At 37.7% G+C, this 27,890-nt stretch overlaps 2 protein-coding genes across 6 annotated transcripts in view; one reads left to right on the top strand and one right to left on the bottom strand.

Annotated features, from left to right (window-relative positions):
- faxdc2 (fatty acid hydroxylase domain containing 2) lies at positions 1–15,926 on the top strand. The gene is made up of 9 exons (XM_041800507.1): positions 1–95; positions 1,491–1,525; positions 5,140–5,237; positions 6,659–6,762; positions 8,851–8,972; positions 12,212–12,417; positions 12,707–12,812; positions 13,391–13,557; positions 14,648–15,926. Exons 1-9 carry the CDS (start codon positions 71–73, stop codon positions 14,802–14,804), a joined length of 1,020 nt encoding a protein of 339 aa, XP_041656441.1. The 5' UTR covers positions 1–70; the 3' UTR covers positions 14,805–15,926.
- Positions 15,927–17,786: 1,860 nt separating this feature from the next.
- The window catches only part of larp1 (La ribonucleoprotein 1, translational regulator), a 99,539-nt gene continuing 89,435 nt past the window's right edge, over positions 17,787–27,890 (bottom strand). For 2 of the 5 annotated variants that reach the window (XM_041801800.1, XM_041801804.1), the window contains 8 exons: positions 26,045–26,168; positions 24,217–24,422; positions 24,005–24,111; positions 23,696–23,853; positions 23,412–23,556; positions 23,164–23,273; positions 22,942–23,069; positions 17,787–21,274 (listed from right to left, as the gene is read on the bottom strand). In XM_041801800.1, coding sequence (XP_041657734.1) covers positions 21,062–21,274; positions 22,942–23,069; positions 23,164–23,273; positions 23,412–23,556; positions 23,696–23,853; positions 24,005–24,111; positions 24,217–24,422; positions 26,045–26,168 — 1,191 coding nt within the window. In that variant the 3' untranslated portion in view covers positions 17,787–21,061. The remainder of the gene's footprint in view (positions 21,275–22,941; positions 23,070–23,163; positions 23,274–23,411; positions 23,557–23,695; positions 23,854–24,004; positions 24,112–24,216; positions 24,423–26,044; positions 26,169–27,890) is intronic. The other 3 variants (XM_041801803.1, XM_041801801.1, XM_041801805.1) reach the window with 3 other exon arrangements.

The following is a 27,890-nucleotide window of genomic DNA, read 5'->3' as shown; positions in this document are numbered from 1 at the left end:
TATACAGTCAGTTAATGTGCGTGTCAAACAGCCAGCTGCAGAGACAGAGCATAGAAAACGGCCAAGAGACATGACGGTGGAGACGAGAGTTAGCGGTAAGACAGTGATTTATTGAACCGTTCACACGTCGAAAGAGTCTATTTCGGGTTTTAATACAGTAGTAACAGTGCAGTATCTTCTCTAGTTTGAGATATCCGCCCGTAGGTCTGAACCAACGAAACAAAGCATTGTGCCAGTGCAGGTGATGTTTTCAGTGAATGGTACCTAAATGCGTGTTGTTTTGGCGAACTTCTGAATGATATGCTGATAATAATCATACACGCGGGACACTGATGTGGCAGCAAATAGGCAAAGTAGGCTACATTATTTCCCCCAGTTACACAATAGACTGCATGTAAAATCGTTGTAAAGTTTTTATACATTAGATTAAAAATCACTTTTGATGCTGTAGCTTATTGTGTGCCAGAAAATATTTGCACTAATATATAAATGTCTGTTGATTTACTTTGAAACAAAGAACCAACCTTACGGTTTTTAGGGTCGGGGTTTGAGACATGTATATTTTAAAAAATAAGATAAGCTAAACGAAGAAAAAGCACTCTTTTAAATACATTCCCTTTCAAAGTATTCCACTTCACTGAAAAGTCAGTGCTCAGGGTTTGTGAACCTGAATCAAGTTTGCTGTTTAAAAGTTGATATTGCTCAGTCATTGGCTTTAAGATCATGTCTGAATTTTCTTTTGCAAATACATTTTGACTAGGTCATCCCCAAAGGAACTTACTACCTGAACCAATCTTCTAGTGTAAAACTTGGTACATGTGTTTTTTTTCCTGCACACAGGGATCAAACCTTTATGGTGATGTAACAAAGGCAAAACACATCATTTAACGCGGAGAGGTTTAATGTATAGACATACTTTTCTTTAAAAAAAAATCTTTCTCTTAACTTTACTCCTTCCTGAACTACCAAAGTATATAAACAGTAGAAGTAAGTCAGGATTTTATCCTCAAGAAGTTGACTGATAAAGTGCACACTATAAAAGGCAAAGAATTATAATAGGATTACAGATAACCATTCAGCTGTAAATTTCACAGAAGGCTTCACAGTACTGTGCTGATTATTTTTCCATGGAAAATTAAGGTCTGAGAACTTCAGTCACACATTTTGGAATATAATAACCTTTTAAAACTTGAGTCTGAGTTTATTCTTGTGTAACACAAGTGTTACAAATTGTGTGGTTCAGCCCAGTTTTCTTTTAAAATGGCCAAAACACAGTGCAGGTTTTCCATTCACTTCCAAAATTTTCCCTTTGTTGTGGCAATCAGACACTTAATGCACTAATGACAAAATCTGTCTTCACCTCTAGTTCACATTTGTTCTTTTCTATTCACATGCTGCAGCCAAATAGTCATTCAGAAATCCATTCCTGTTCCATTGAAGTAATAACAGATGATGTCACTCCCTTAAGTCCATTCTTATTGTGTTTACAGACATGAGGGGAGCTGCCTCAACAAGCAGCCGACAGGTAAGAACACAACCTTTACAACCTGTTGGCACCACCATATAAATGTTATCAGTTATGAAGCCACTAATGGTCTCATCTTATGTAAGTGATAGCTTAAACCTTATGTCCAAGGTCATTGTTGCTTGGCGGAAATTTGGAGGCACATGTGATCCAAAGAATCAATTTGTCATGGGAATCCAAATAAGACTGTGATTGTCCTCTGATCGACCTCTTCACTCACTTAACTATTTTTGATTCCTCTAAATATGTAAAGGTATCTTGGTCAAGCTCTTCAAAACTGAAGTGATTCCCTTCAGAACACCTGTTACATAAAGCTGAGGTGTCTGGAAATGTCTTGCCCTTTTAAATCTGACTCACACAGCATTGGCTCTCTGTTAGATGAGCCCTGTTTGCCATGTTGTTCTCTGGGACAGGCTCAACCTGACAAGTTACATTTTTTTACCCTAACACAAATTTTATTGAGCCCTGCAGGAACAAAGAGGGATTTTAATCATGGATTATGAGCGTAACCATGACAGGTAGAGTGAGTTAAGTAATTGTGATTGTTGGAACTACTTTAAGACTTGCATTGTCTTACATTGAAGACTTGTGTTAAGTATAATTATCATAAAACACTCATCAGAATAGCTACATAAAGTTGTATTGGTGTATTTCTCCCATGAAAGCCAATTTTTTACATAGTAAAGAAAAATGTTTTTGGTTCATAAAAGAAATGAACTGCTGAGTCCTGAGAGAAGTGTGCCACTTGTGCCACATTGTTCCTTCTGTTGCCATGGCTTTGGAGAAGTTCAGCTAGGGTAAACAATCTGGCATTTTTAGAAGGTTTGGTAAATGAGACATCGAACCCTGGACTTAATTCCCGCTGACCAAATAGATCCCGTTTTTTCTTAGTGTGACTGGCTCACATTTGGCTTTTCCCGCATACACTGGACTTTGCTTTGTGACCTTTGTATTTGTATGTTTTAGTATGCATGATAAAATAAATGTGCATCTGGTTTATCTTAATTGAATTCACCGAGCTCTGTAAGACTTTAAAACCTTCTTTAGGATAACTTTTACATGAAAAAAGTTTCAAAATTAAAATGTAAACCTCACTTTTCTGCCAAATCAGTGCTGTCCACAAATAAGTTTGACATATTAGGCATTGAGATTGATCCAAAACTGCCCTGTGGTCTCATGGGAAATAGCACAGTAGCTTAAAATCACATGAGCCTTTAATAACTATATTGTTGTTCCTTAAAGTATGTCTTATACATATGGTATTTACAATTTCCTATGCACTACTGTACATAAACTAGCTATTTTTGTACAATAATTTAAATGTACTGTTAAATAAGTTTATAATTTTAGTATTTATGTGAGTAAACCAGACAAATTTGAGCTTTAATTTTTATATAATTTGCTCTGACAGATTTTTTTTATCTCCCTCCAACTACAGCAGAATTCCACACAAACCTTGCTATGCAAATTACAACAATTTGCCTGATGTAAGGCTGCCTTTGGTCAATAGAACACAGTATTATTAGATTTTAAAGTTAAATAGGTGGTAATAGACATTAGGCTTTAGCCACTAAATGATAGTCAAGGATGCCACTTAAAGCTTATTTTTTGTCACTGATAATCTGCCAAATCTTTAAAGTTTCATAAAAGTCCATTTAAAGATCTACAGTGCAAATAAAATAAATTCACCCCCTTGGATGTTTTACCCTTTATTGATTTTATAAATCAACCATGGTCAATAGAATTTGTCTTTTTTTTTTCTTTTTTACAAATTTAACAAGCAAATATCTTGATAATAATAATGATGATAATAATAATACTAACAATAATGGCTGCATGGTGGCGCAAGGGTTATCACTGTTGCCTCAACAAGAAGGTCCCTGGTTCGCTTTCTGGGCCTTTTGGTGCAGAGTTTGCATGTTCTCCCCGTGCATACTTGGGTTCTCTCTGGGTGAAAGAAAACACACTCATTAGGTTAATTGGTGACTCTAAATTGGCCATAGGTGTGAATGTGAGCATGCCTGGTTGTCTATCTCAATAGTTGGCTCTGCGATTGGCTGGTGACCAGTCCAGGATGGTGTGTTTGTGCTGATTTGCAGCACAAACACACCATCCCCACTGTTTGCCTAATGGCCAAAGCACCATTTTGTTCTCATCAGCCATAAGAACTTTCTTCCACTTGACCACAGTCTCTGAAATGCCTTTTGGTGAACTCTAGTCAAGATCTGATCTGAGTTTTTATCAACTGTGACTTCCTCTTTGCCACTCTCCCATAAAGCTTTGACTGGTGAAGAACCTGGACAACAGTTATTGTATGCAGAGTCTCTCTCAGCTGCTGAAGCTTGTAACTCCTTTAGAGTATTCATAGCTGTCTTGGTGGAATCTCTCACTAGTCACCTTCTCGCACGGTCACTCAGTTTGTGAGGACGGCCTGATCTTGGCAGATTTACACATGTGCCATATTCCTTCCATGTCTTGATGATGGATTTAACTGAACTCTGGGGAATGCTCATTGCCTTGGATTTTTTTGTGTCCATCCCCTGAGTTATAACCTTTTCTCTGAGTTGCCTGAAGGGTTCATTCGTCTTCATGGTGTAATTGTAGCCAGTAATACTGATCAACCAGTGACTGGACCTTTCAGACACAGATGGCTTTATATCACAATCACTTGAGACAGACCACTAGCACTAGGTAACTGGACCTCTGTTGAATTAGGTCAGTCACATTAAAGGGGGTAAATATTTATGCAGTCACTTATTTTAGTTTACATAATTTTATTTAATTGACATTACTTTGTAGAAATCTGTTTTCACATTTCTTAATTAATTAATTAATTAATTAATTCTGTCAAAAAAAAGCCAAATTCTATTGACCATGACAGATTTGTAAAATTAATTTAAGGGTTAAACATCCAAGAGATGAATACTTTTTATAGACACTGTATATTTAGTCACACAAAAAGACAAAAATCTAAAGAACTCTTGTTTACAGGGTGAAAATACAAGGCAAGTCAGAAGGTCTAACAAGCAAAAACATTTGGTATTTTTTTTGCAAAAGCAAAATCAGAAACATATCAACAATTGACATTTATTAATTGGCAATTATTTTTAATTAATTGATTACTGCAGCTAAAAACTGAACTTCTATGCTAGATGAGCCCATATGGTGCAGATCTCTGGTCTGATCTGCTTTAGAATCCCAAATCTATTTGGTCTGATTTTGTCCCTTTTCAACAATTTGAAAATGATATGAGGGTGGCAAACTATTAACATGATAAACTGATCAGAGGAAACTGTCTGTCTCTCTGCTTATGATTTAGTTTGCCCTTTAGTCTCACTTTGCACTTCATGTTCTTCTATCTCAAAGCAGTCCCGTTGTACTTCATGCCTCTCTCCAATGAACACATAAAACCGTCAGACAGAAATAGACATACAAAGCCAGAGTTCATTTACTTTCTTGAAAAGACACTCACATTCTCTGTTGTTTCAGGGACATGTCTATACCATGAGATGTTTCTGTGGGAAATGCTTATTTAGCGAAACATCAAGAGACTGCGTGGCATCACCAGAGAAACAGAGAGGTGGATTACACAGTTGTTGTTATTCTCTACACAGGAGGGCCTTGGAGGACTGTGGGACTCTGTGAAGAAAGCTGCAGTTGTCATTGGATCTGGGATCTTATTCTTGGCTGCATTTGGCAACTCGCTGACATGGTAGGATGTATTAAGAAGATACAGTATTACAGTGCAATAAAAAAAATCTTTGTCCTTGAATGAACCTAAGGGAAACAGAGGAGAGGACATAAGGTCATTTCTACATCATAAAAAAAACAGCTGAAGACAGACAGTTGGATGAGGTTTGATTTATTGTCTCATCAGGTTATGTAGGGTTTCATTTTACAGAGCAACTAAAGGTCTGTATCTTAATGTAATTCACTGAATAGTCAGTGTCTTATTTACTACAATTACTACAGCATAAAAAATATTAAGAGGCAGTATGTTTTACAAGAACAATAAACAAGGAGGATCATAAATAAGAGGTCATGTGCTGCTATAATGGCTTCCTCTCTCTGTAAAGAGAGGAAATAAGAGGTTGTAGCTCCACCACTGAGCAGCAGCCCAGTTCTTTTCTCTAGCCCACACTTATGACATATGTGGTTCAGGATTAGCTTGACATTAGGAACAAAACCACTGTAGCCCATCTCCTGGAACCGTCTGTGTGTGGTAGCTTTTGATACAGCCTCGGTCCACTCCTCGTGAAGCTCACTCTAAGTTCTTGAATCTGTTTTGTTTGACAATCCTCTGAAGACTGAACTCATCCATGTTGCTTGTGTACCTTTTCTTACCATACTTTTCTCTTCCAGTCAACTTTCCCTAAATATGCGTTGATACAGCCTCTGAGAACAGCCTGCCCTTTCAAAAATGACCTTCTGTGGCTTACCGTCTTTATGGAGGATGTCAGTGATTGTCTTCTGGACAATTGTTAAGTTCCCTGGTATAACATGCTAAATCGTGGCAGCTGTCAGCCTAGTTTAATGAACTGAATTGTTTTGTGTGCAGTTTCATTAAATGAATCATGTAGTGTAGATTGGTAATGAAATTTTGAGTGTGTGAAGAAACATCCTAAAAGGAAAGCGCTTGGTACAATTTCGGGGGCTGAAAGGTACCTGAAAGCACAAGATCAAACAAAATAATGCATGAGAAAATATAACAGCATAAGATGTGACGTAACATGAAATCACACGATATGACAAAGATGACACTGTGATGAATGTAGCCAGGGTGTAATTAAGAAGGTGATGGCTGCTTTTAAGTTTTATCTGGGTGTTTGTCAGGATGTGGCTGGAAAGCTGCTGTTTAAAGAGATTACAAGGCTCACTTCAGTGTTTGTTGGATGTGAAAAGGTATTTGGGTATGATGGCCTAAACCTAAACCCCAAGAAAACTTACTAGCAATCAGATGACAGAGCCTGAGAGTTCTGCGTTTAGAAAAAAACCTTCTGGACTCTGTATGCCTTGTTGTTTTGTTATTTTTAAAGCAATAGTAGCCATAAACTAATGCACACATATTATTATTCTCTAAGCATGTAATGAAATATGTTTGTGATTGACATTTGTCTTTATTTCTTCGTCCAGGCATCTTCAGAGATTTTGGGGCGCTTCAGGAGATTTCTGGCAAAACTTGTGGACAAAGGTGTACGTGGCGTTTGAAGGTCATGATGCTGCTCTCTTCTACATGGGTAAGAAATAACTACTTGTTTGTTTTGTTTCATGTCCTGACAAACATTCTTACATTTAGCAAGAACAGACTGTTACTGACAGCTCATAACAGAGCTGACTTTCTCAGGCTTAATCAAGCAGAACGATGCGCTTCTAACATGATAAGAGCTTGAACGAACTGTTTTGTATGACTCAAGCATTGCATTGTTTAACACTTTAAATGAGTGTCTTTAGAGGTTTATTTCCTGAGGCCCTGTAACCATGTCTTTCTTTTAGTTTTGAAATTTAAGATTACAGACATTTAAGATATTTTTTGATGTAGTGCCACAAAATATGTAATGCCACAGACTACATCTGTCATTTGATACAAGCAGAGCTTTGTTTCAGGATTATGAGGCTTCATTAAAGGGTACTTAATTAGTATTTATTGGACCCTCTTAGTTTTGTGATGTAGCCTTCATGTTGTTTTTGTTGTCATCAGCTAAAAGGTTTGCTGTTCTTCCACAGTAACATGATTACATACAGTGTCTTTAAAAAGTTTTCACTCTCTTGGATGTTTTACCCTTTTATTGGTTTTATAAATAAATTATCATCAATATAATTTGGCTTTTTGACCAAAGAATAATAAAAATAAACTCTTAAATGTCAAAGTGATGACAGATTTCTTCAAAGTAATGCAAATTAAACAAAAATATGTAATGTAAAATAAGTGATTGCATAAATAGTCATCCCCTTCAAGTCAGTATTTAGTAGATGCACATTTGGCTGCAATCACAGCACTGAGTCTGTGTGGATAGGTCTCAATCAGGCTTGCACATCTGGACACTGTAATTTTACTCCATTCTTCTTTGCAAAACTGCTCAAGCTCTGTTAGGTTGCACAGGGATCGGGTATGAACAGCCCTTTCAAGTCCAGCCACAAATTCTCTATTGGACTGAGGTCTGGGCTTAGACTCAGCCACTCCAGAACATTCACCTTCTGTGTAGCTTTGGCTGTATGCCTCAGGTCATTGCATCCCCATAGTATGATGGTGTGTTTGTGGTGATGTACATTGTTTGGTGTCCACTAAACATAGTGTTTTGTTTGATGGCCGAAAAGCACAATTTTGGTCACATCAGACCAAATAACTTCCACTGGACCAGGAAGTCTCCCATGTGCCTTTTAGTGTACTCTAGTAGGGATTTAATCTGAGTTTTCCTCAACAGTGGCTTTCTCTTTTACACTCTCCCATAAAGCTTTGACTAGTGAAGAACCTGGGAAACAGTTGTTGTATGCAGAGACACTTCTATCTCAGCTGCTGAAGCTTGAAACTCCTTCAGAGTAGTCATAGGTTTCTTGGTGACCTCTCTCATTAGTCTATTTCTTGTACAGTCACTCAGTTTGTGAGGACGGCCTGATCTAAGCAGATTTACACATGTGCCATATTCCTTCTATTTCTTGATGATGGATTTAACTGAACTCTGGGGAATGCTCATTGCCTTGATTTTTCTATCCATCCCCCAGCTTATACTTTTCAGTAACCTTTTCTCTGAGTTGCCTGAAGTGTTCTTTTGTCTTAAAGGTGTAATTGTAGCCAGTAATACTGATCAACTAGTGGCTGGACCTTTCAGACACGGGTGTCTTTATGCTACAATCACTTGAGACACATTTACTGCAATCAGGCCATCCCTATTTCACTAACTGTGAGACTACTAGGAATAACTGGCAGGAACTGTGCTGAATTAGGTCAGTCAATTTAAAGGGGTTGAAAATTTATGCAAGCACTTATTTTACCTTAACTATTTTTATTTAATTGAAATTTTGCTTTGACATTAAAGAGGTTTTTTTTTTGCCATTTCTTTTGTCGCAAAGGCCAAATCACATCGACCATGACTGATTTACAAAATCAATCAAAGGGTAAAACATTTAAGAGGGGTAAATACTTTATATAGGCAGTGTATATCTATGCTTAAAAGTAAGTTATCATGTAGTAATCATGTTTCATTTCTGTTATAGTGTTAAGAACTCATTTTTAGCATTGATTACAATAAATTGCCAACTCCCTCTAGTTAAATTTGTTGACAGTCATGCCTTGGAGGAAATTGTCTTCACCTTCTTTGACTTTACAGGAACGATGTTGCTCCCCACTCTGGCGTTCTGGGTGTCCAATGGTCTGCTGCTACTGGTGGACACCACCGGTAAACCCTCCTTCATCACTCGCTACCGCATCCAGATGGACAAAAATAACCCGGTATGTTATTTATTACACCTGTTGACAAGGATTTTAATTCTTTCAGATTTTGTTTCTTCCGTACTTACCATCAGCCATTTTATGTCATTTTATGTTAAATCCAGTGCTAGTACTTCTACGATTCATGTCTGTAACACTCCAGCTATTGCAAGGACCAGCTATCTGTGACCTCTGCTCCTTTAAACAATATAGTTACCTCATTCATGTTTTTATGGCCCCTTTTAACAGCAGTAATGGTATCATTTGCAGCCAGTGTTAAGTAAGTGGGACAAAGATGTTTTTATGGTGTTTTGGTAGTGATGGATAGTAACTCTCTTTAAGCAACTGTTTAAACAAAGCATAAATGAATGGACCATTAATAATTAAACATGCATATTCTTTTAAAGAAGGTGTAATCTAACATTAACATAAGAAAGCAGGCTAAGACACCATTGAGAAATACGTTAATACTAACACAGCAGATCACAACAGATATCCATTAATGAAGTGTTCCCATCTAAAATTGAATAAATATATTACAGGGCAATACACAAAAATAAATTTATAATAAAAATATCATTTTAACTGCCTTATTTGAAAAATGTCTGATTGTTTTTAGGGATTTTTATCTTTATTGGCAAGGACAGCTTAAGAGAAACAGGAAACATGGGGAAAGAGAGTAGGGGAGGACATGCACCAAATAAGGCTGGGGTTAAGGTTCGATTCTGGGACCAGTGCATCGAGGACTGAAGCCTCTCTATATAGGCGCCTGCTCTACCAAGTGAGCTAAACTGGCACCCATCATGCTTGGTTCTTCACAGTTATTAAGAAATCCTTCTAGAAGAACTGATCCTTTAAAGAACACTCATTTTAACAAATTATTAATAATATAACTGGATTCTTCTAGGGAATACATGCTCAAGCATGCACAAAGTCGTTTGTTGAGGCCTATCTGACGTGTCCACCTGTCCGTCTGACCAAAGTCCTCTCTCTGTGTCAGATAAACTCGTTTTGTTGGACACTGCAGAGAGATAAACACTGACATTACTGATAACTGGGGCTGGAAGGTTATTGTCAGTATGCAGTCTCATTATCGATTATCTCTTAAAGATTATTATGGAACACAGAGCACAGGAGGGTCATGTTCATTGATGAAATCAATCAATGTCAGGTCCATTTTAGATATCAGTAATACAGACGTCCTGCAGGCTAACAAACATGTTCAGTGCTTAATGTTTGTCAATGTTTGTTTGTCTTAATGGGTCAGTCACCTTTGAATGCAGAAATCTGATCATTATTTTGTTAGAGCCACCAGTGGTAATCTTATGTATCTTAATCTTATGGTCATCTAATGATAGTCACAGTAAAACTTTATATCCTGTATAATGATATAATCTGCTGTTTGTCCTGTTGGTCCATCAGTCTTTGACCGAGAATAACTGTCTGAGCTTCTGATAATGAACAAATAAAAGGACATGATGCTGCTATGAAGCAAACAAACTCTGACTGAGGACTTTATCGAGCTATCCTTATGATTTGAGAAGCGTGTCAAAGCCTTTCACAGGCCTTCAAACTGCCTCTTTAGACATTTTTTTAAAAATAGAAGCAAAAAAAATATAGAAAAGGTCTTACTGCCTGAATAATTCAAAATGGACAATATCTCTTGGTATTTTGAATCTCTGAGCATTGGACTATATTCATAACTATATTTATCGAAGGACTTTACTTAAAATACGAGTTCTTTGTACATTATTTGCATTTTCACGTTTTAAAAACTGCATTATATTTTTACTTCTTCACATGTTCTTCTTGTAACTGAAAATATTTCACTTTTTGTCAGAAAACTAATTGATGGTTCCTTTAAAGGTCTAGAATTTTGTTAAACACCTAAGCTAGATAAAGTATTGAAAACCCTTCTTGAAAAAGCTTTATGCTACTTCTTATAATATACAGGATTGATGTGTTTTAAACATAAGCATCTTATCCAATAAACTGCATGGCTGCAGGCTACCCAAAGGTGAATAAATTACAAACATTTGGGCTGTCATTTTTAACCACAAATAATCTCAGAATTTCTGTAGTTAATCACGATTAATTCAATCCATTTTATTGCTTTTACAGTTTCACTGCTTTGCATTCAAAACTGTTCATATGTCAGTTTGGGGTTTTCTGTTGTCTTTAACTAAGGGTTATTGGCTTTGTGTTTGGATACAGACCTACTTTTATTGGTAGATCAAAGATTTTAACATGGACTTAACCTTAAAAGGAACTTGTAATGGATTTTAAAGGAAATAAGGGAACATTGAGGGTAAATGTTTGATAACACAAGCTGCAGTTGACTTCTGACTTGTCCTCAGAGCTGTTTGAGGTTTTTGTTTTTTTTGTTTTTTTTTAAGTGAAATGAGATGTAAAGGAGCAGTGGTGGAAGCTGAAGTGGCTTAACCAAAGTGTTCAGAGGGACAAAAAATTATGTGATTAACTGTGATGCACTTCATGCCATTAACCTCCCTGCATCCTCATATGAGCACATTACATTTTGGGTTCCACAATTGCACCATTACTCTTAATTTTGCTTGACTTAGACCTGTCAGCCTCACTTGTGGACACTTTGCCATCTTGTGGTCACAAAAGCACATTACACTCACCAGTGTACATTAAAGATGGCTGCCATTCCTAACAAAATGTTCTATGGCCAGTTGAAATGTGTTTTTTCGATATTTGGTAATGTTTGTAGTTTGATATGGCACAAATTTGATCAATAGTGTCAGGTTACAACACTGCTTAACAGCAAGTACTCGTATGAGGACACTGGGACTTGGTTATTGTTTTATCGTTCAATATACCTTAAAAACTTTGTTAAATTAAACTTACAGTTTTCAAGTAAAAGTTACTAAAAACGCTTTAACACCATTCTTCCAAATAATTTAGATATTTTAGCACCTAACTGAGTGAATGTCCCATAGTTACACAATACACAATGGAGTCTTTACTGTGTTATACAACTAAAAAAACTTATACTTATCAGGTCCTACTGGTCCAAAACTGGGAAATCAAAAATGGCCACCAAATAAAAGCTTTGGCCTCAGGAGGTTAATAGCTTTAAATTTGGCAAAGGTATCCGTTTAGACTCCAAGAGGATTTTGATATAACAAACTGTTGGTCAAGGGATCAACTAAGATTACATTTAGCTGTGAGGATACATTGATATTATGGGTTTAAGACATGTTTTGACTTGTCCTTGTCTCCACCCTCACCTGCAGGTAGATCCAGCTAAGCTTCGCCATGCTTTAAAGACAATTATGTTCAACCAGGTGTTCATCTCAGGGCCCATGGTGGTGGCAGTTTACTACCTGATGAACCTCAGAGGAAACCCCTGTGGTCCTGAGCTGCCCACCTTCCACTGGGCCCTGGTGGAGCTCGCTTTCTTCTCCATTCTGGAGGAGATACTGTTTTACTATTCACACAGGTAAGACCTTAAACATCAGCATTTTTCACAGTGATAGATCAAAATATCTCCCCTTAATTAAAACGAGTGATTTTGTGAAAAAGAAACAGCGGCACTTCCATCTCATTTGAGCAGCAGGTGTCACTGAAAATTTAAATCTGCATTTTACTGCCATCAAGTGGAAAGAGTAGGAATCAAAAACATTTACTATGTAAATGTCATTTAATATTTAATGTTTTTTTTTTTTTAAGTTTAAAATGCATTTGAATGACTGAATGGTGACAATTAACTTTATCTTCTTTGCTCTCAGGTTGTTCCACCATCCTAGCCTCTATAAGCATTTCCACAAACAGCACCACGAGTGGACCGCTCCCATTGGAGTGGTTGCCATCTACGCTCATCCTCTGGAGCATGTGGTGAGTGATACCAAGTGTTGTATATTTTTTTTTTCTGTTTTCAACAGCAGAAATTAAATAAGGCAGTCTAACTTTAACAATCATTTGGTAAATACACCAAAGAGTTTATGAAGAGATTTTTAATTAAAGTGGAAAATGTTTATTCCATGTTAGAAATAAAACTGCTTTAAATGTGTTATCCACATATTAAAGGACTAAATAACCAAGGCGAACCAAATGAATTAAAGTTGATTGCCTCACTTGCCACACTAAAACAAATTACAAATTTCAGAATGATCAGTTTTGTCATCAACAGGCTTATTTTTACTTGACGTCCCTGAGAACATTTTGAAAAGGAGCCACACAAACGTGTTTCAAAATTTGTTTCTTTTGGCAAGATTTCTGCAAGAGGCTTGCAAGCCAGAATTTAATGAAGAAATATGCTGTAGCATGAATTTTACACACAGGCATTAAAAGTTTATAAATACCAGAATTGTCCTTCTGTCCTGTTTGTCCTGTTTTTGCTGTAGACGCTCTGCATTAGCTTGTTTTCATTTGCTCATTAAAACCCACTTTTTTCCCATCTTCTCTGTCTTTAGATCTCCAACACGTTTCCAGTGGTGATAGGACCTGTGCTCCTGGGTTCACACATCTCCACCACCTCCATGTGGTACTGCCTGGCTCTGATCAGCACCACCATCTCCCACTGTGGATACCACCTCCCCTTCCTGCCCTCCCCTGAGTTCCATGACTTCCACCACCTCAGGTGTGCTTACCTGTTCACACACTGGAAAACCTGATTTGATTTGCTTCAGTAGAGTGGATATTTGACTTACAAACTGAAGAAAATTTAAACTAATTCCATATTTTTTCTCTACACGTATCTCGGGTGTGCAGGACTTTGTACAGAGTAAGATAACTAGATGGACAAGAGTTTTCATTGCAGTGTGGAACATTTATCTTAAAAACAGTATGTAAATTCTCCTGCCAGAGTGCTTGCAAAAAAAATAATAACACAATATGACAAGTAGACACCAGCACTTCTTAGTGCTGCCCATCTCTGCTGTTTACTTTTTGTTTTGGATTAAGGACTCTCCTCATTAAAAATGGCACTCAGTGCTGTGTATTTACTGAACAGCAAACCATTGTTCTGATTTAATCGATGAAATTCACATAATGAGGGAGAAAAGTCATAAACAGAGCCACTGCTGTGTATCAAATGCTACGTGCATACTGTGATCACTCATGTTTAAACACAGAAGCCCTCTCTTTTAACAGCTTTTCTCCCTCATTGTAAAAGTTTGAACAATAAAACCAAATCATTGGTTAACTGTTTGGTAAATACACCTTTTGGTTTTTAATGAACAGTCTTTATTTCAAAACAAGGAGAAAGCAGTGAAGGTAAGAACACAGACAGCCTGCTCTCTACTTAACCTGGAAATCCCCAGTAGGGCTTGTTAAGGGGGGACAAGTCCCCTTACAGCTGTGAAAATTAATAATGTTGCTGTTTTTGAAAACTGTTGGAAATAGTTCAGGTCATGTAAGAACTAGTCAACCAATATTATTTTTTCAGGGCTGATACGGATACAGATTATTAGATGTTCATGAGACCGAAAATCAATATTCCTTGTACCTTTTCACTGAAATTGTTGGCAATAAGAGTTACCAAAGATCTAAAAGTCTTTTTTTTGGGAAAATCAGTGAAAGTTGTTACTTGCTGTAGGATCAATGTTAAAAATGAGCATGCATAGACTTTGAATGCCAAGTTTCCTGTTAAATATTAGAATTGTTTTGATTTAGATTCTAGTTAGATAAAATGGTAGGGTCTGTGCTCATGTCTACATTCTGTTTTCCAGGTTTAATCAGTGCTTTGGGGTCTTTGGCGTGCTGGATCGACTTCACGGCACAGACACCAAATTCAGACAGAGCAAGCAGTACGAGCGGCACACTGTCCTCACCAGCCTCACCCCGCTGAACGAGAGCATCCCTGACTCACCCAAGAAGGGCCAGTGAGGACATTTGACTTCAGAGCCAGGCCTCACCATGTGTGGGATCAGTTTCTGTTCAATCTTAAATGACTTTTGATTATTTTAATCCAGTTTTAGACTGTGAATGTCTGAACAAGTTCTCTCAATATAATATTTTAGATACTAATGTCGTTGCACTTTATCAAACATTCAGATGTCATGCCTTTTCCTTTCCTTTCCTTTTTTTTAAATCTGACCTTTATATCTAAAGGAAGTGTCAACCACTGTGCTTTTATGTGGCCATGTTTTCTCTAATGATTTCATTTTACTGTGACCTGAGGAGTTATTGGATCTCATATTATGGTTCATGGGTGGTATTTTAAGAAGTTCACTGAAGTTTATGTAAGGATTGAACAATATATATTTTACTCCTGATAAATTGAAATTCAGAAGATGGTTAGTTTAAATTTTACCTTGGTATGAGTTTTTATTTATCTAACTGTATCCATTTTTAGTCAAAATTGGCTGCCATAGATTTAAATATTTCATTTCATAACTTTGTTAATTAGACTACTAGTTATTTCAAATTAGAAGCAAATCAAATGTCAACACGTCACAAGGACTCAGTTTGTTTAGTAGACATTCATTAGTAGGATTGTAGTCAGAATTGTTGGTTGATGAACATTAAAGGATATGAAAAACATGTTTGGAGCACCTGAAATGTGGCAAAGTATATATTGTGTACAAGAGAATGACTTTTTTTTCTGGCTGCTTTCTTCCCAGTGTTCATTAATATTTATGATGCAGATGTTGATCATCTTCAAGAATCCACAAACTTGTGTTTGATGACCACTACATAACATGTTCTAACTTTCTTAATCGTTGCTTCAATGTCAGTGGAGTCTTTTTTGTTGCAATTCTTTGTAAACATATTTTATATTGTAAGTAATATTTAGTAAAAGCACTTCAAGCTCAACAGTCAAAGCTCTTCTGCCGCTCAGACAGAAGAGACATTTGCACTTCTGATTGATTGTATGTCAGTCTGTATTACAGGAGGCCTCAGAGACAGTCGTATAAGAAGACATGAATGTTCAATAAGAGTTCTCCCACTGTGATTGACACAATGCTTTGACTGGACTGTTAAATAATAAAATATTTTAGAATAAAACTTTCCTTTCCCTGCAGTATTCTTATTTCAGATGTGATGTGATTACGGTCAGATATAATTGCATTAAGTTTTAAGATTGCATTAATTGTGTGCTATTTTGAACCTTTAAATGTACCGTAGTTAATACACTATTTCCCTTTGAAAAGAGCTTGCAGACAGCTCAGTGGAAAAGTCAGAGGTCTTCCTCTCCTTGTCACATCAAACATTTCCCTTTAGTTATCTTTACCTTAACAGTTTGTATCAGGTTCTTCTTTACGTTGTTAGTTTAATTTTGTAACTGGATCTACCAGAGGTTTGTATGTGTAGGTTCTCTTTCATTCAGGTCATGATTATCCAAATCTTTGTCCAAAGGGAGGGAAACTGGACTTGAAGTTCTTAAAGATATTTTTCCTCTCCTCCAAAAGTCTTTTTCAGTTCAGATCTGAAACTGGAACTGCTGAAAAGTGTAGATGCTGTAGTATCAACCAGATACACTTGTCACTTTGTACATGCACTCCTCCACATTTTGTCATGTTTAACATGTTTATCCTTTTAAAAATCAAACAGTAAACACTATTTTACAGAGGAAGCATTTTAAGCTGCTTCCCGTTGCTAAGTCAGTTCATAACATTTTACTTTAGACAAATTCTTTATTTTAAAACAGTGGTGATCATTTTTTTTTCCCTAGGGCTCCCCCACACTTGTATCTAAGAAAAGCTAAGCCATCCCCAGGACCAACTTGGAATAAGTACACATCAGTGTTAATTATTGTCATTGACAAAATCCCAGCGCATTGCAAAGGTCTAAAAACTGTCTATCATTATGACAGTGTATTTAGTCCACCAGAAAAAAAACAATAGTAAACTTGAAGTTTTTAAGATTGATAAATTAATTTACAAGAAAAGAAAAATAGAAATGTTTGGCTGTAAAAGTTGTAAATGTACATGAACAAAAATTAAGAATTTTGAGAACACAAAGTCCAGAATCAATCTGCTGTTGTCAGTTTGGTTTCTTGTTAGTTTTTGACTTTACACTGTTCTTAATTTAGGAATTTCAAAAACTTGAAATTGAGTTTCTAATGTCCAAATTTATGTCTTTTGCAACTCAGAAACTCAAAGTTTTTTCTTGCACATTTCCAATTTTTTAAACTCTGAAATTCTGATTGCTTTTTTTCAAAATATACTACTTTATAATTTAAAAAAAAGATTTTGACTGAATTTTGACTTTCTTCTAAAAAATTAATGGATTTCTTCCCTTTTATCTTATAAATTTGCCCTAATACACTGTTGTGCAATGTTTGTAATCTTTTTTTTTTTTTTTAGTAGACCAGGTCCCGTTACCTGAGTTAATAAATTCAAAATGTACAACTTTTTAAACTCCAACACTTCAAGCTTTTTTTCATGTTTTGTTTGTAAACTAAGAAATCCTGAGTTTGATTTCATCTTTTAGGTAGGCCCTAGTATGTCTTCTTACATTGGGTTTCTATGCAGATCCAACTTTGACATCAGAGCAGACTCAGCCCTGGTCCCCCCTAAGGGTGCCTGGACCAGAGGTTGGGAACCTAGGCTTCAAGTCTTGTTTTCATATCACACAGGTATAGAAGTGCATCATTCATTTAAACTATACCCTAAAAAGTCAAAATCGTAGAATAAATTCATTTGCGTTTATTGATCCCAAATGTTAATGTAGACTTAACAGTTTTGCACGGTAAAATAACAGAATGCGATAATCAGATCAAATTTGATATTTAGAATCATATAAACAACAACAGCCTAAACAAATCTGACCTTTTATGTTTTATTGTAATTTGTATAGTCAAGAACTAATTCTAAGGAGAAATGTTGCAATGGCACTTGGGATAGTAGGATAGTCTGTTCACACAAAAAAATCACTCTCCAGTCGGTGTTTTTGAGGTTTTTTTGTCCGTTTTGTGTTTTTTTTCTTTATTAAGGAAAAGCATAATTACTACAAATTACAAATAACACTAATAGCGAATCACATCAGCCTACAAAGCAGATATTATGAATATTAAATGTTATAATACAAGATCTCATTCAAGTATTTTACATTTTTCCATTTTATATATTTTTTTGTTCCTTTTTTCCTCATTTTCATCTTTTTTTCCTCATGACAAGCCTAGGATATTGTAATGCAATGAACTATTTAATGGTTCATATACAGTTATATCTTAATCATATGGCTTTATGGAATTTTGTACTTTTTTCAGTCTCCAGACATCAAAATCAGCCATATTCCTCTGAACATCACAAACCCCAGCAGGAGTCTTTTTTTTTCTCTTTTTTATGCTCCTTCTTCCATTTCTTTGTCCATCACTCATCTCCCCAGTGTCTGGCCTGCCGGCCGAGTCCATGTAAAACTGATGAGTGGAGGCTGCAGCGCCCCCTAGAGTTTGTTTGGACAGCTAGCAGCAGCTGACAGGGAAGGCTGAAAACTCCCAAAACACCTGAAACCCACAAACGTCCAGTAACAGGTGATGATCACATTAGAGGGAGGGATGATGTGACTGCTGCAGGAAGAAGGCCCCCTACTGGCAGCCTGCTGCATCTGCAGCCACACATACACCAGCTCACCCATTCAAAGGCTTCACTGGTTTTGGGAAAGTTTTTTTCTTGTCTGGATATTTTGTAGCTCTTATTTTCCATCCTTAAACCTCTGGTAAACACTTTTGATGCATCAATGTTAAGCCTCTGACAATGATTCAAATCTCCCTGAAGATAAACCAACAGAACATAACAGAAAACAAGTACAGCTTTGCATTTTTTCGCTTCCAAATTCTCTGGATTTAGAGAAATCAACTGATGAACAGAAACACCGACAGGACCACAGGCTGCTAGAACATCAACCAACAGGCTGAACGATTATTACAGAAAATGAACAAAAAACTAACAGTTTCACCTCAGAAACTGCCAGGCTTCATGTCATGTGACTGTGATGTTTCACAGTAAACTGGGCACTCAGGAGATACACACATCTGAATATGACAGATGAAAATCCGGACACTTATTTGTGTTTTAAGACTTTTCCAGAATATCATGAACTTCCTATTCATTCTGAATCCGAAATCATTGTTTTTCAGCATTTTTGAATATGCAGTTGTAGTGTTAACAGCTATGCAAACTTTCAGTAGATTGAAAGAGTTTGTTGTTGGAAATGCTGCTCTTACATCTTGGAAAAAATGTCTTTTTAAATAAAAGTAGATGTGGCTTAAGGGTAAAACACAGATTGGTATTTTGATGTCCTGATGTCACCTTTCCCTTTTGTGTTGTGAATCATGTTCCCATTTCTGAGGTTTATTTAACAGCCTGACACAAACCCCACCTCCATCGTAACAACAATGCTAGAAACACTGCAAATTGAAATTAAAAAGCATTAAAATATAATCATGAGACCATTAAAAAAAGTTAGAATACATACACATGTAAGGCAAATATATCATCTGTACTATAAACAAAAAAAAACAAGTAGCAGGGAGCTGTAATCACTTCTCTTCATCAGTCAAAAATTCACATTAACATTCAGTGGAGGAAGTAGAATCACTTCTGTTTGATATCATCAGATGGAGAGAGATTTCAATCCTCGGCATGGTTGACTGAAAGACGTCTGAACGGGACAGAGTCGAAACCATCCAGTCACGAGCTGACTGAGCTGTTTTTGTGTTTGGTTTGCTCACGCTGCTACATCGGTACCTGCGTGCAACTACACCTGTCAGTGTCCGTGCCAGAAACTGATGTGTGTAAAACAGGAAGAGTGGGTGCTGTCAGCCTCTGCCGCCGACGCTGTGAAGTCAGGGGCTGAATGTCTGGTCCTCTCCACCTGGAGCACCTACGGCCGAGAACTACGGCCAAAAACGTCATAAACCATCGCTTCTTCAAGTAATCCAGAGTGATGATTCCAGTCCTGATCGCCACTGTCGTCAGCTGATGGATGGATGTCGAACGGATGGATGAACGGATGGATGCAGCTTGTCTGACTAGAGAGAGGGCCGGAGGGGAGAGAGAAAGTCAGGAAGCACCCAAAGGGAGAAACAGAGTTGAGTCTCCCTTCTTAAACTGAACCCATTTAAGTTTTCTTTTTCTTTTCCGGGGAGCAGAAGGCGACAAGTTTCCACCCAGTCGACGTTTTTCAGCACAAAAAGCCACGACTTGCAAACACAGGGAAGAATTACAGGACTTGTAACAGACTGATGACACTTGGAAGACAGTTCAGAGAGGGTGACTGGGGGAGTGAGGGGGGGGCAGTTTGGCTAACAGAGCCCCACCAGGTGGCCTCTGCTGGACACAATGAGCAGATATATGGGTGATCTCAATGCTGTACACTCGACAAGAAGGTGGCGGGCACAAGTTAGAAGCGGTAAAACCATTAAAATAAGGCAACTTTCAATCAGCGTGTCCGTTCTGAGGGGTCCGTACGAGTCTTTTTTTCCTCTATTTTCTCATTTGGTTCTTTATAGTTCTCCCCTTTAAAGTTCAGCCATAAAGTAAATCAAATGTTTTGAATTTCCAGCCCCTTGATGAGAATACTGAGGGGCTCTGTGGATGGAAATGTCAGTCGCTCGGTTCAAACCGCTTTGGTCCGGTTGGATGTCAGGAGTAGCTCCATCTCCAGCACGGGCTTCAGATGCTCAGTTTCTTTCAAACTATTTCCAGGTCTTTAAACGCACCACATGCTGAAGTAATAATAATCATAAATCTGAGATCTGGGCAAGGAGGTGAATAGCTTTCAGCCAGCAGGACAGAGACGATCAAACAGGGTCCATGGGACAAAGAGGGGGGTCAACATGAAAACTGCAAAAGAAACAAAAAGGAAAAAAAATAAAAATAAAAAGGAAATCTTCTCTAAACGGTCCACCGTGTGGACTGAGAATGATTTGTTTAAAAAAAGTGTTTGACACCTCTTCATATCTTTGCCTCATTAAGACAAAAAAGGTAAAAAAAAAAAACAAAAAAAAACTTCAAACTAATTTAGAAACTTTTTTCGTGTTTGTCCTCCTTATGTCTGAATCAAAAGTCAGGGGAAATAACATTCTCATGCTTAGATGACAAGCGGGATGCCTCCTCCCTCCTCCTGTTGCGGAGAGAACCAGCGACTTGCAGAGGTGGTTGAGTCGATCCGTGTTGGCTGGTGTGTTTGTCGAGTTACTTCAGTGTCTTGGCATCTGGTGCGGGGTCAGCGGCAGGGGTGGGGGCTTTCTGGCTGCTGGGTTTGGCATCATCCTTGGCTGCGAGGGGGGCGGGGCTGGGGCCAGAGCTGACCTGGCTGTGCGGCCGGCTGGAGGGCTGAGATGGATGCCGGCGGCGACCGTCGCCGCTAGACGAGTGTCTTCTGCGGCCTCCTTCCTCCATCGGGGGCTGGAAGCAAAAACATTACACATGACTGAAATTAAGAAATTAAATGAAGGACTAACGCATGGATGAAAACATTCAATTTGCATCTACGCATTATTCTTTCAATCGACTTTCATCACTGTTCATTTTCAAGAGGAAACATTAAATCAGTAGCCAGCTAGAAAATCCTCTGTGGGACTTCTAGTTGTTGGTCGTGTTTTCTGACAAAAATTGAACCCGTCTGTCTTTACATAGTCAAGTGATCACTTCTCAAAGAAGTTGCCATGAAAATATAAATAAAGGCTGTTTCAGCAGTTGCATCAGCTGGCATATACAGGCATTAAAACTACAATAGAGAATTTGTTTTTGTGTTGATGATATGCTTTTCTTTGTAGCTCAAAAGAGCCATCAGCATTCAGTTTAATATATTTCTTTACAGTCTTCGCTCTGTGACTCAGTCACAAGATTTACTTTGCTATCTGTGCCCAAAGTCTGTCTAGAAATGGGTAAAAGGGGGTTCTGATACACCGCTCCTGCAGCCTGGAATCTGCTGCAGGAAATTTCATATCTGGGTCCCTTTAAATTGTTTTAAAAGTTGATCATCGGTCTTAGAGGAAAATGCATCAGGTTGTAGATGTTTTGATTGATGACTTTCTGCTCTGTAACTCAGGAGTAGGCTGATCTGTGTTTGTAATGTTTTTTTGTTTCATGTCTGCCACTCAGTCAAATGTACTGCAGCCTGTCTTGGCCAGGACAGTCCTGTAAACTATACTCTTAATTTCAATGAGGTTTTCCTGGTTAAATATATTTACATACATTAAAAAAAGAAATAAGCTGCTGCAGTCTTTAACATTTCTGAATAAAAAGTAAATTAATAGTCAGTGTTTCATGATGAGTATAAAATAAAAAAATCCCAGGAATCATTTGATTTTGCTTCAGTTATGGGGCTTTAAGAAGAAAACTGTACCGGCCAAAAATTGGTATCAGTAGGTCAGACCAGAAAAAAATCAGACACCAGGATCAGCTAAAGATACTATGACTGATGTGATGCCTACATTAATAAATGACTTTTAAACCCCAATGTCACAGCAGACTGTGACCATTTTCTCTGTAATGTACGGTGTAATAGATGTGGGATGATTTAAGGTGACTGTATTTTGATCAGACTGATTGGGAGAATGGAGCATGTCTTTTGTCTCATTACAGATTTGCCATTTAAAACATGATTCCCTGACAACAAAATAGTGGCTTATGAAATTCCAAGTGCATAATAGCTTTAGAAAGATACAGTGGCTGGCAACCAGAAAGATTAATATCAAGCTCTGTGTACAGTTTTAAGATAATTTTACTGAAATTTCTCTGACTATGATGATTTTTGTCTGGATTGAAAACTAAAAAGACCTCAGAGAGCTAAGATTAGACAGCTGGGCTAAATCTGGATGTGAACATATTTAAAATTTTTACATTTTGTTTTAACCGCCCTGTACTTGTGTACAACACATGAATAATCATAATCACCTTCAGTCAAAAAAGGTGAAGTATTGCCTTTAATCACATCTGATCTGTAAACATTAACCACTTTCTGTCTGATCATGTACATGAATCCAGGAATGAAATCTAATAATTTCACCAAACTTTTGAATTGCTAAGTAAAACATGAAATAAAGACTTGACATTCATATTTAACTCACATCAATTCTGAAATCTTCCAGACGTTTAAACTTGCTCAGGTACTCCTGCAGTTTGGGGTCGATCTCCAGATTCTTGGCTTTTGAGTATTTGAGGTAGGCCCAGAACTTTTCCAGTCCATACAGCTGGCCTGAGGGGAGAAAGATCAGGAAGATAAAATGGTGAGTATGAAAGTAGTGCGCCCATGCTGTGATGATCTCCTTTCATCTCAGATTTATCCTTACCAGCCTCGTAGTCTTTGACCGTCTCCTCCTGGAAATCCTTAAAGATGTCTGGCCTGAACTTCCTCTCTAGACCGTAGCTGTAGTACCTGAACAGGCACTCCAAACCGTACCTGCAACAATAACAGAATAAAGCACTGTTGGGGCAGCTTAAACACAAGTTAATGCATATTATAATCATAACAGCCACATAATTCTATCCACAAATTAATCTTTTGGAGTTCTCTACCATCAGTGGTCCATGGTCTTACCTGTATCCTTCTTTTCCATCCTCGACCACCAGCTGTCTAAACTCTTCGTACATCTTTCTGTTAAAGTGATCTCGCAGGAAAAATGACCAGAAGCGGAAGAGCGTGTTCATCTCCTGTGACTGGCCAATTCCCAGCCTCTTTCTCTCTGTGATAGGTTGAGGGGAGAGCAAACATTTTGGAAATGCACATCGAGCAAATACAGCAGAGTCTGAGTTTCAGATCAGGAAAGCGCTGTTAACAAATGACAAACTGAATAACAAAAATAAATAAAAACAACTACGTACCATTTAGGCAGCGTCGGCGGTACTTGTGGTAAACGTGTTGCGTGAAGCCATTCTCCTTAAGCAGCTCGTGTGACGGGTGCTGGAACTTGGGGAGGGACTGAGGTGTGCAGCCAATGTTTCCCAGGACAGGAGTGCCCTCTGATGGGCTGGCGTTGGAGCTGAGAGGGATTAGAGGGAAATCAATATCATGTCAAAAATGAACAATAACCGACCACCTTTAAATTATTCAAAGACTGGAAAACAAATTTCAAAATAAAATAAGGAGTCCTGTTATCCTTTAATGGAAGAATGAAGATCTGCACATCTCACCTGACAGAGGCAGTACGGGATCGATGCTCTCTGGAGTCCATCACCCAGCCCACGTGACACTCCATTGGAGGATTTGAGCTATGTCGGGTCTTCCTCTTTCTGGGCGTCTTATTGGTTACAGAAAAGAGAGAACATTAGTTTGTTAGATCAGTCAGAAATACTTCCTATGCTAATTTCACGTGAAACTTTTCTTAAAGTTTTTTTTTTTTTACCTTGGCATCTACAGGCCGACTTTCTTTCACCACAGGGTAGAAACGCGGCGTCATGGTTGGGTCCTTCCGATGAGGTGTGCGAGGCGTGCGAGGCGTCCGGGCACTGCGGTAGTTGGGCGAGTCAGGCACGGTAGTTGGGAGCGAGCGAGCTATCGATGACGGCTCAGGGGCACCAAAGAGTTTGTTTGCCAGAGCGTCTGTAGGGACTGAGGAGGAAAGGGGGCATTTTCTTTTACCAATTTTATTTTGCACCTTAAGAGACTTAATACTTAAAATGTACACAGCCTTGGCTGATGCTTTATTAAAGTGAGTAGTGACTTATTTAACTCTTCAGCAGATAAACAGATGAAAAAGCAGGAGGTTAGTGAGTCTAGTCAACATCTGTAAATGACTTTTAAGATCCATTTACAGGTTTAATACATTGCCTATAAAAACTATTCACCCCTTGGATGTTTTACCCACCATTTGATTTCATAAATAAATCATGGACAAAATAATTTGGCTTTTTTGACAGAAAAAAATTATTTAATGTCAAAGTGTCAGCAGATTTCTTAATAGTAACATCAACTGAACAAAAACATGTGAGATAAGGTAAAAGACTGCAGAAATATTCACATCCTCTAAAGTGACTGACCTAACTGAACAGAGGTCCAGCCAATCGGTGCTAGTAGTCTCACAGTTAGTGATAAATGATAAATAAATGATGATTATGAATGAATGAATAAATGATAAATAAAAACACATGTGTCTGGAAGGTCCAGTCAGTGGTTAATCAGTATTCCTGGCTACTATTACACCATGAAAGCAAAAGAACACTCCAAGCAACTCAGAAAGGCTTGGGTGACGATTTATTTTCATACATGAAACAACAACAGTGGTATGCTGTTTAGTAAACACAGCTAAAGGAGTGTAAAGTTTTTGTTGAAAGACTCCTCAATCTCAATCCAAAGAAAGAACTGAGTTGTGGGAGTGGTCGGAGCTGAGAAGCGCAGCTCTATTCTTCATCTTTTGTTAATGTTTTGATTAAGAGCCCCCTGGTGGCAGAATGCATTTAATGTTGGCAGTTAAAAAATAAAACAGTGTTATAGGATGAAACTAAAACCAAGGAATTTTATATTTAATACTTTGTGTTTCAATGGGGACAAGACGGTAAATCATATTATGAGTCTGGGGGCCAGAAAGATGATGAAGGCCATATTCTATTGTCACTTCGAGCCCTTCAAGTTCTGTCAATAAACAAGACATGATGTAGACAGGATTAATTAGGATAACAGGACTGGTCAATATTAGGAGAATCTTCATACAGAGTGTATCCTCTACAGGCAAATGTGCTGGTAGATAAATCTGAATTATCTGTAATTGAGTAAACTTGAATAGTTGAATTGAGTTGAATGAATATCGTGAATTAAAAAGTTGACTTTGAATTTGTATTAAGTTTGAATAATGTAGCTGAAAAACTAAATCTGAAATGGCAAATTTGAAATTGAAAATTTTAGTCTGAAAGTGAATTATAATAGAATTCAAACTCAATGTGATACTCTGAAATTTAATCCAGTTTCTTTAAATTGTATTTTATTCTCACAGAAAATTCTAATTCCACTTTCAATTCAAATTTGAATAATTTAAATTTAGTTTCTACTTCCTATAAACCTCTCAAACAACTGACCCCATTTTCTTTACCTCATGGTATCTCTGGGAGAGAAAGTGTTATTTGAATCATACTCTGAGAGAAGCAGAAGAATTGATCAGAAAACCGATAAAAGGAGAGAGGAACACAGCCAAATATTCAAAAGCTTTACTGGTGTAAATATGTGTATTTGAGTCTTACTTTGGTGGGGTCGAGGGGGGCCTGGGGGGACTTCCTGGTTAGGGTCGACAGGAGGTTCGGGCGTCAGGCAGTCGAACTGTTCGCGGCTAATCAGGTGGACCTTCTTGAAGTTCTCCACCTCTTGCTGTAAACAGAAGAAACTTAAGACATTAATATAAGAACAAAAATGACTGAATTTAAAAACAGAGGGATTAGAAGGTTTGCTGACGGCATAAATGGCCTTTGTTGAAATAGACCCAGACCCAGAACAAGGCAGGGAATAGTTGAATGCAAGAATGCTGTAAGTACAACATCTCTCCATGAAAATTAAACAACCTGTAACTATTACAGTATTAATGGATAAGGAGCGAGAATTAAAACCACCTGGAATATATTACTAAATTGGTAATATGGTTATTCTACAGACCTTATCTGCAGTAATCTATTGATTGAGAGGCAGCAACAAAACATGGCTGCCAGAAACACTTTTTTGACCCTCATGTTGTCCTCTCTTTTTCCGTTATGACACCCCGACACCGGCCAGCTGGCTTACATCAACACACAAACCCTGAATTTTCCACCAGTGACCACCTCCTGATAACAAAACCCCCTCCTGCTCCTCCTACAACAACAGCCGCTCAATTTAAAACTTAACTACAAATACTACACAACATGTTGAGTTTATGTCCGTCAGTGGTTTGTTATTTCCCTGGAATCATGTCTTATAACTCACAATCCCTCTCTCACTCCTCCAAGTCTCCTCAGATCTGTTAGCGTCCATCTTTTTCTCCTCCTGCGGCCCGTCAGCTCAACCCCTCAGGCTGAGGCTCTGTGTGCGGTTTATTTATAAAAAAAAAAAAAGTAGGCTCTGTTCCACACACAGCTGGATGTGCGTGAGCACGTGAAGGTCTCACAATGAACTCAACAATGCTACAATGAACAGCAATGACAACAAAACAAAATGACACTCTGTTTCCATGTCCAGAAACAGCTCCAAGTGAAGAATAAATCCAAACATGATCTAGTGTTGAGCAGAAAAAGCTCCAGAGGGAGACCAACACGTATGGTGGAAGTTGTTAGAAAAGTCACACAGAGATTTGTTTAACTACAGAAGAGCTAGTTTCATTTCAATGTGTTGATCTCAGGTACGTTTCCACCTGAAACTCCCCAGACCTTCTGAAAGTGTCCTCTCTTTTTTCACAGGTGAGGGAACAGCATTTACATTATTCACTGCAAAAACAGCATATTCTGTGTTTTCTGAAATATCAATAAAAGAAAGCAACTTTCTATTTGAAGCACACACAACAGAACTTTAGTGGGGCTATGATACTGATGAAAAAGGTCTAAAACAATCCAAAATATAATAATGAAATCCTCAGGATGTTTCCTTTGAGACACTGAGAAACAAAGAGCTGATCCTGTGTTCAACTCATCACATCGTGAGGGTGTTAGATGCCCCCTGTGTAAACTATCTTTTTAAATCAAGTATTTGTTTACATATAATAATAAACTGAAGGTGTTTAAATCATTAAACTTATCAAAAGTGTTTTCTTTGTTCATTTTATGTATCAAACAAATAAGGTTTAGAATAATCCAGTCCTCAGCACGTATAGTTTTAAAGGGTCTGAGTTTGTTATACTAAGAACTTTAAACTTTAGATAAGAAAGGGATCTCTGAAACTTTCCACAAAAAGGAATTCACAAGAATTTTCTCAGGATTCATTAAGTTATTCACATGTCATTGTATGTTGATGTGAAAGGTCAGACAGTTATGGGAGTAAAATCAAACTGAGAGTTAGCTATACTTTGTTGTTTTGTCCTTTTTATCACAACTTAACATAACGATTATTTAGCAATGCTAAGAAAGA

This window comes from Cheilinus undulatus, linkage group 12 (assembly GCF_018320785.1).
Source record: "Cheilinus undulatus linkage group 12, ASM1832078v1, whole genome shotgun sequence".
NCBI lineage: Eukaryota > Metazoa > Chordata > Actinopteri > Labriformes > Labridae > Cheilinus > Cheilinus undulatus.
The sequence above is the reverse complement of the archived record's forward strand: the minus strand, read 5'-3'. Positions and strand labels throughout refer to the sequence as shown.

What these genes read in the sequence shown, in the direction of transcription:
- faxdc2 (XM_041800507.1), top strand. Translation starts at nt 71, where the DNA reads ATGACGGTGGAGACGAGAGTTAGCG. An exon ending in CTGTTTTACTATTCACACAG is followed by an intron (nt 12,418 to 12,706) that starts GTAAGACCTTAA and finishes CTTTGCTCTCAG; the next exon opens with GTTGTTCCACCATCCTAGCC. An exon ending in CTCATCCTCTGGAGCATGTG is followed by an intron (nt 12,813 to 13,390) that starts GTGAGTGATACC and finishes CTCTGTCTTTAG; the next exon opens with ATCTCCAACACGTTTCCAGT.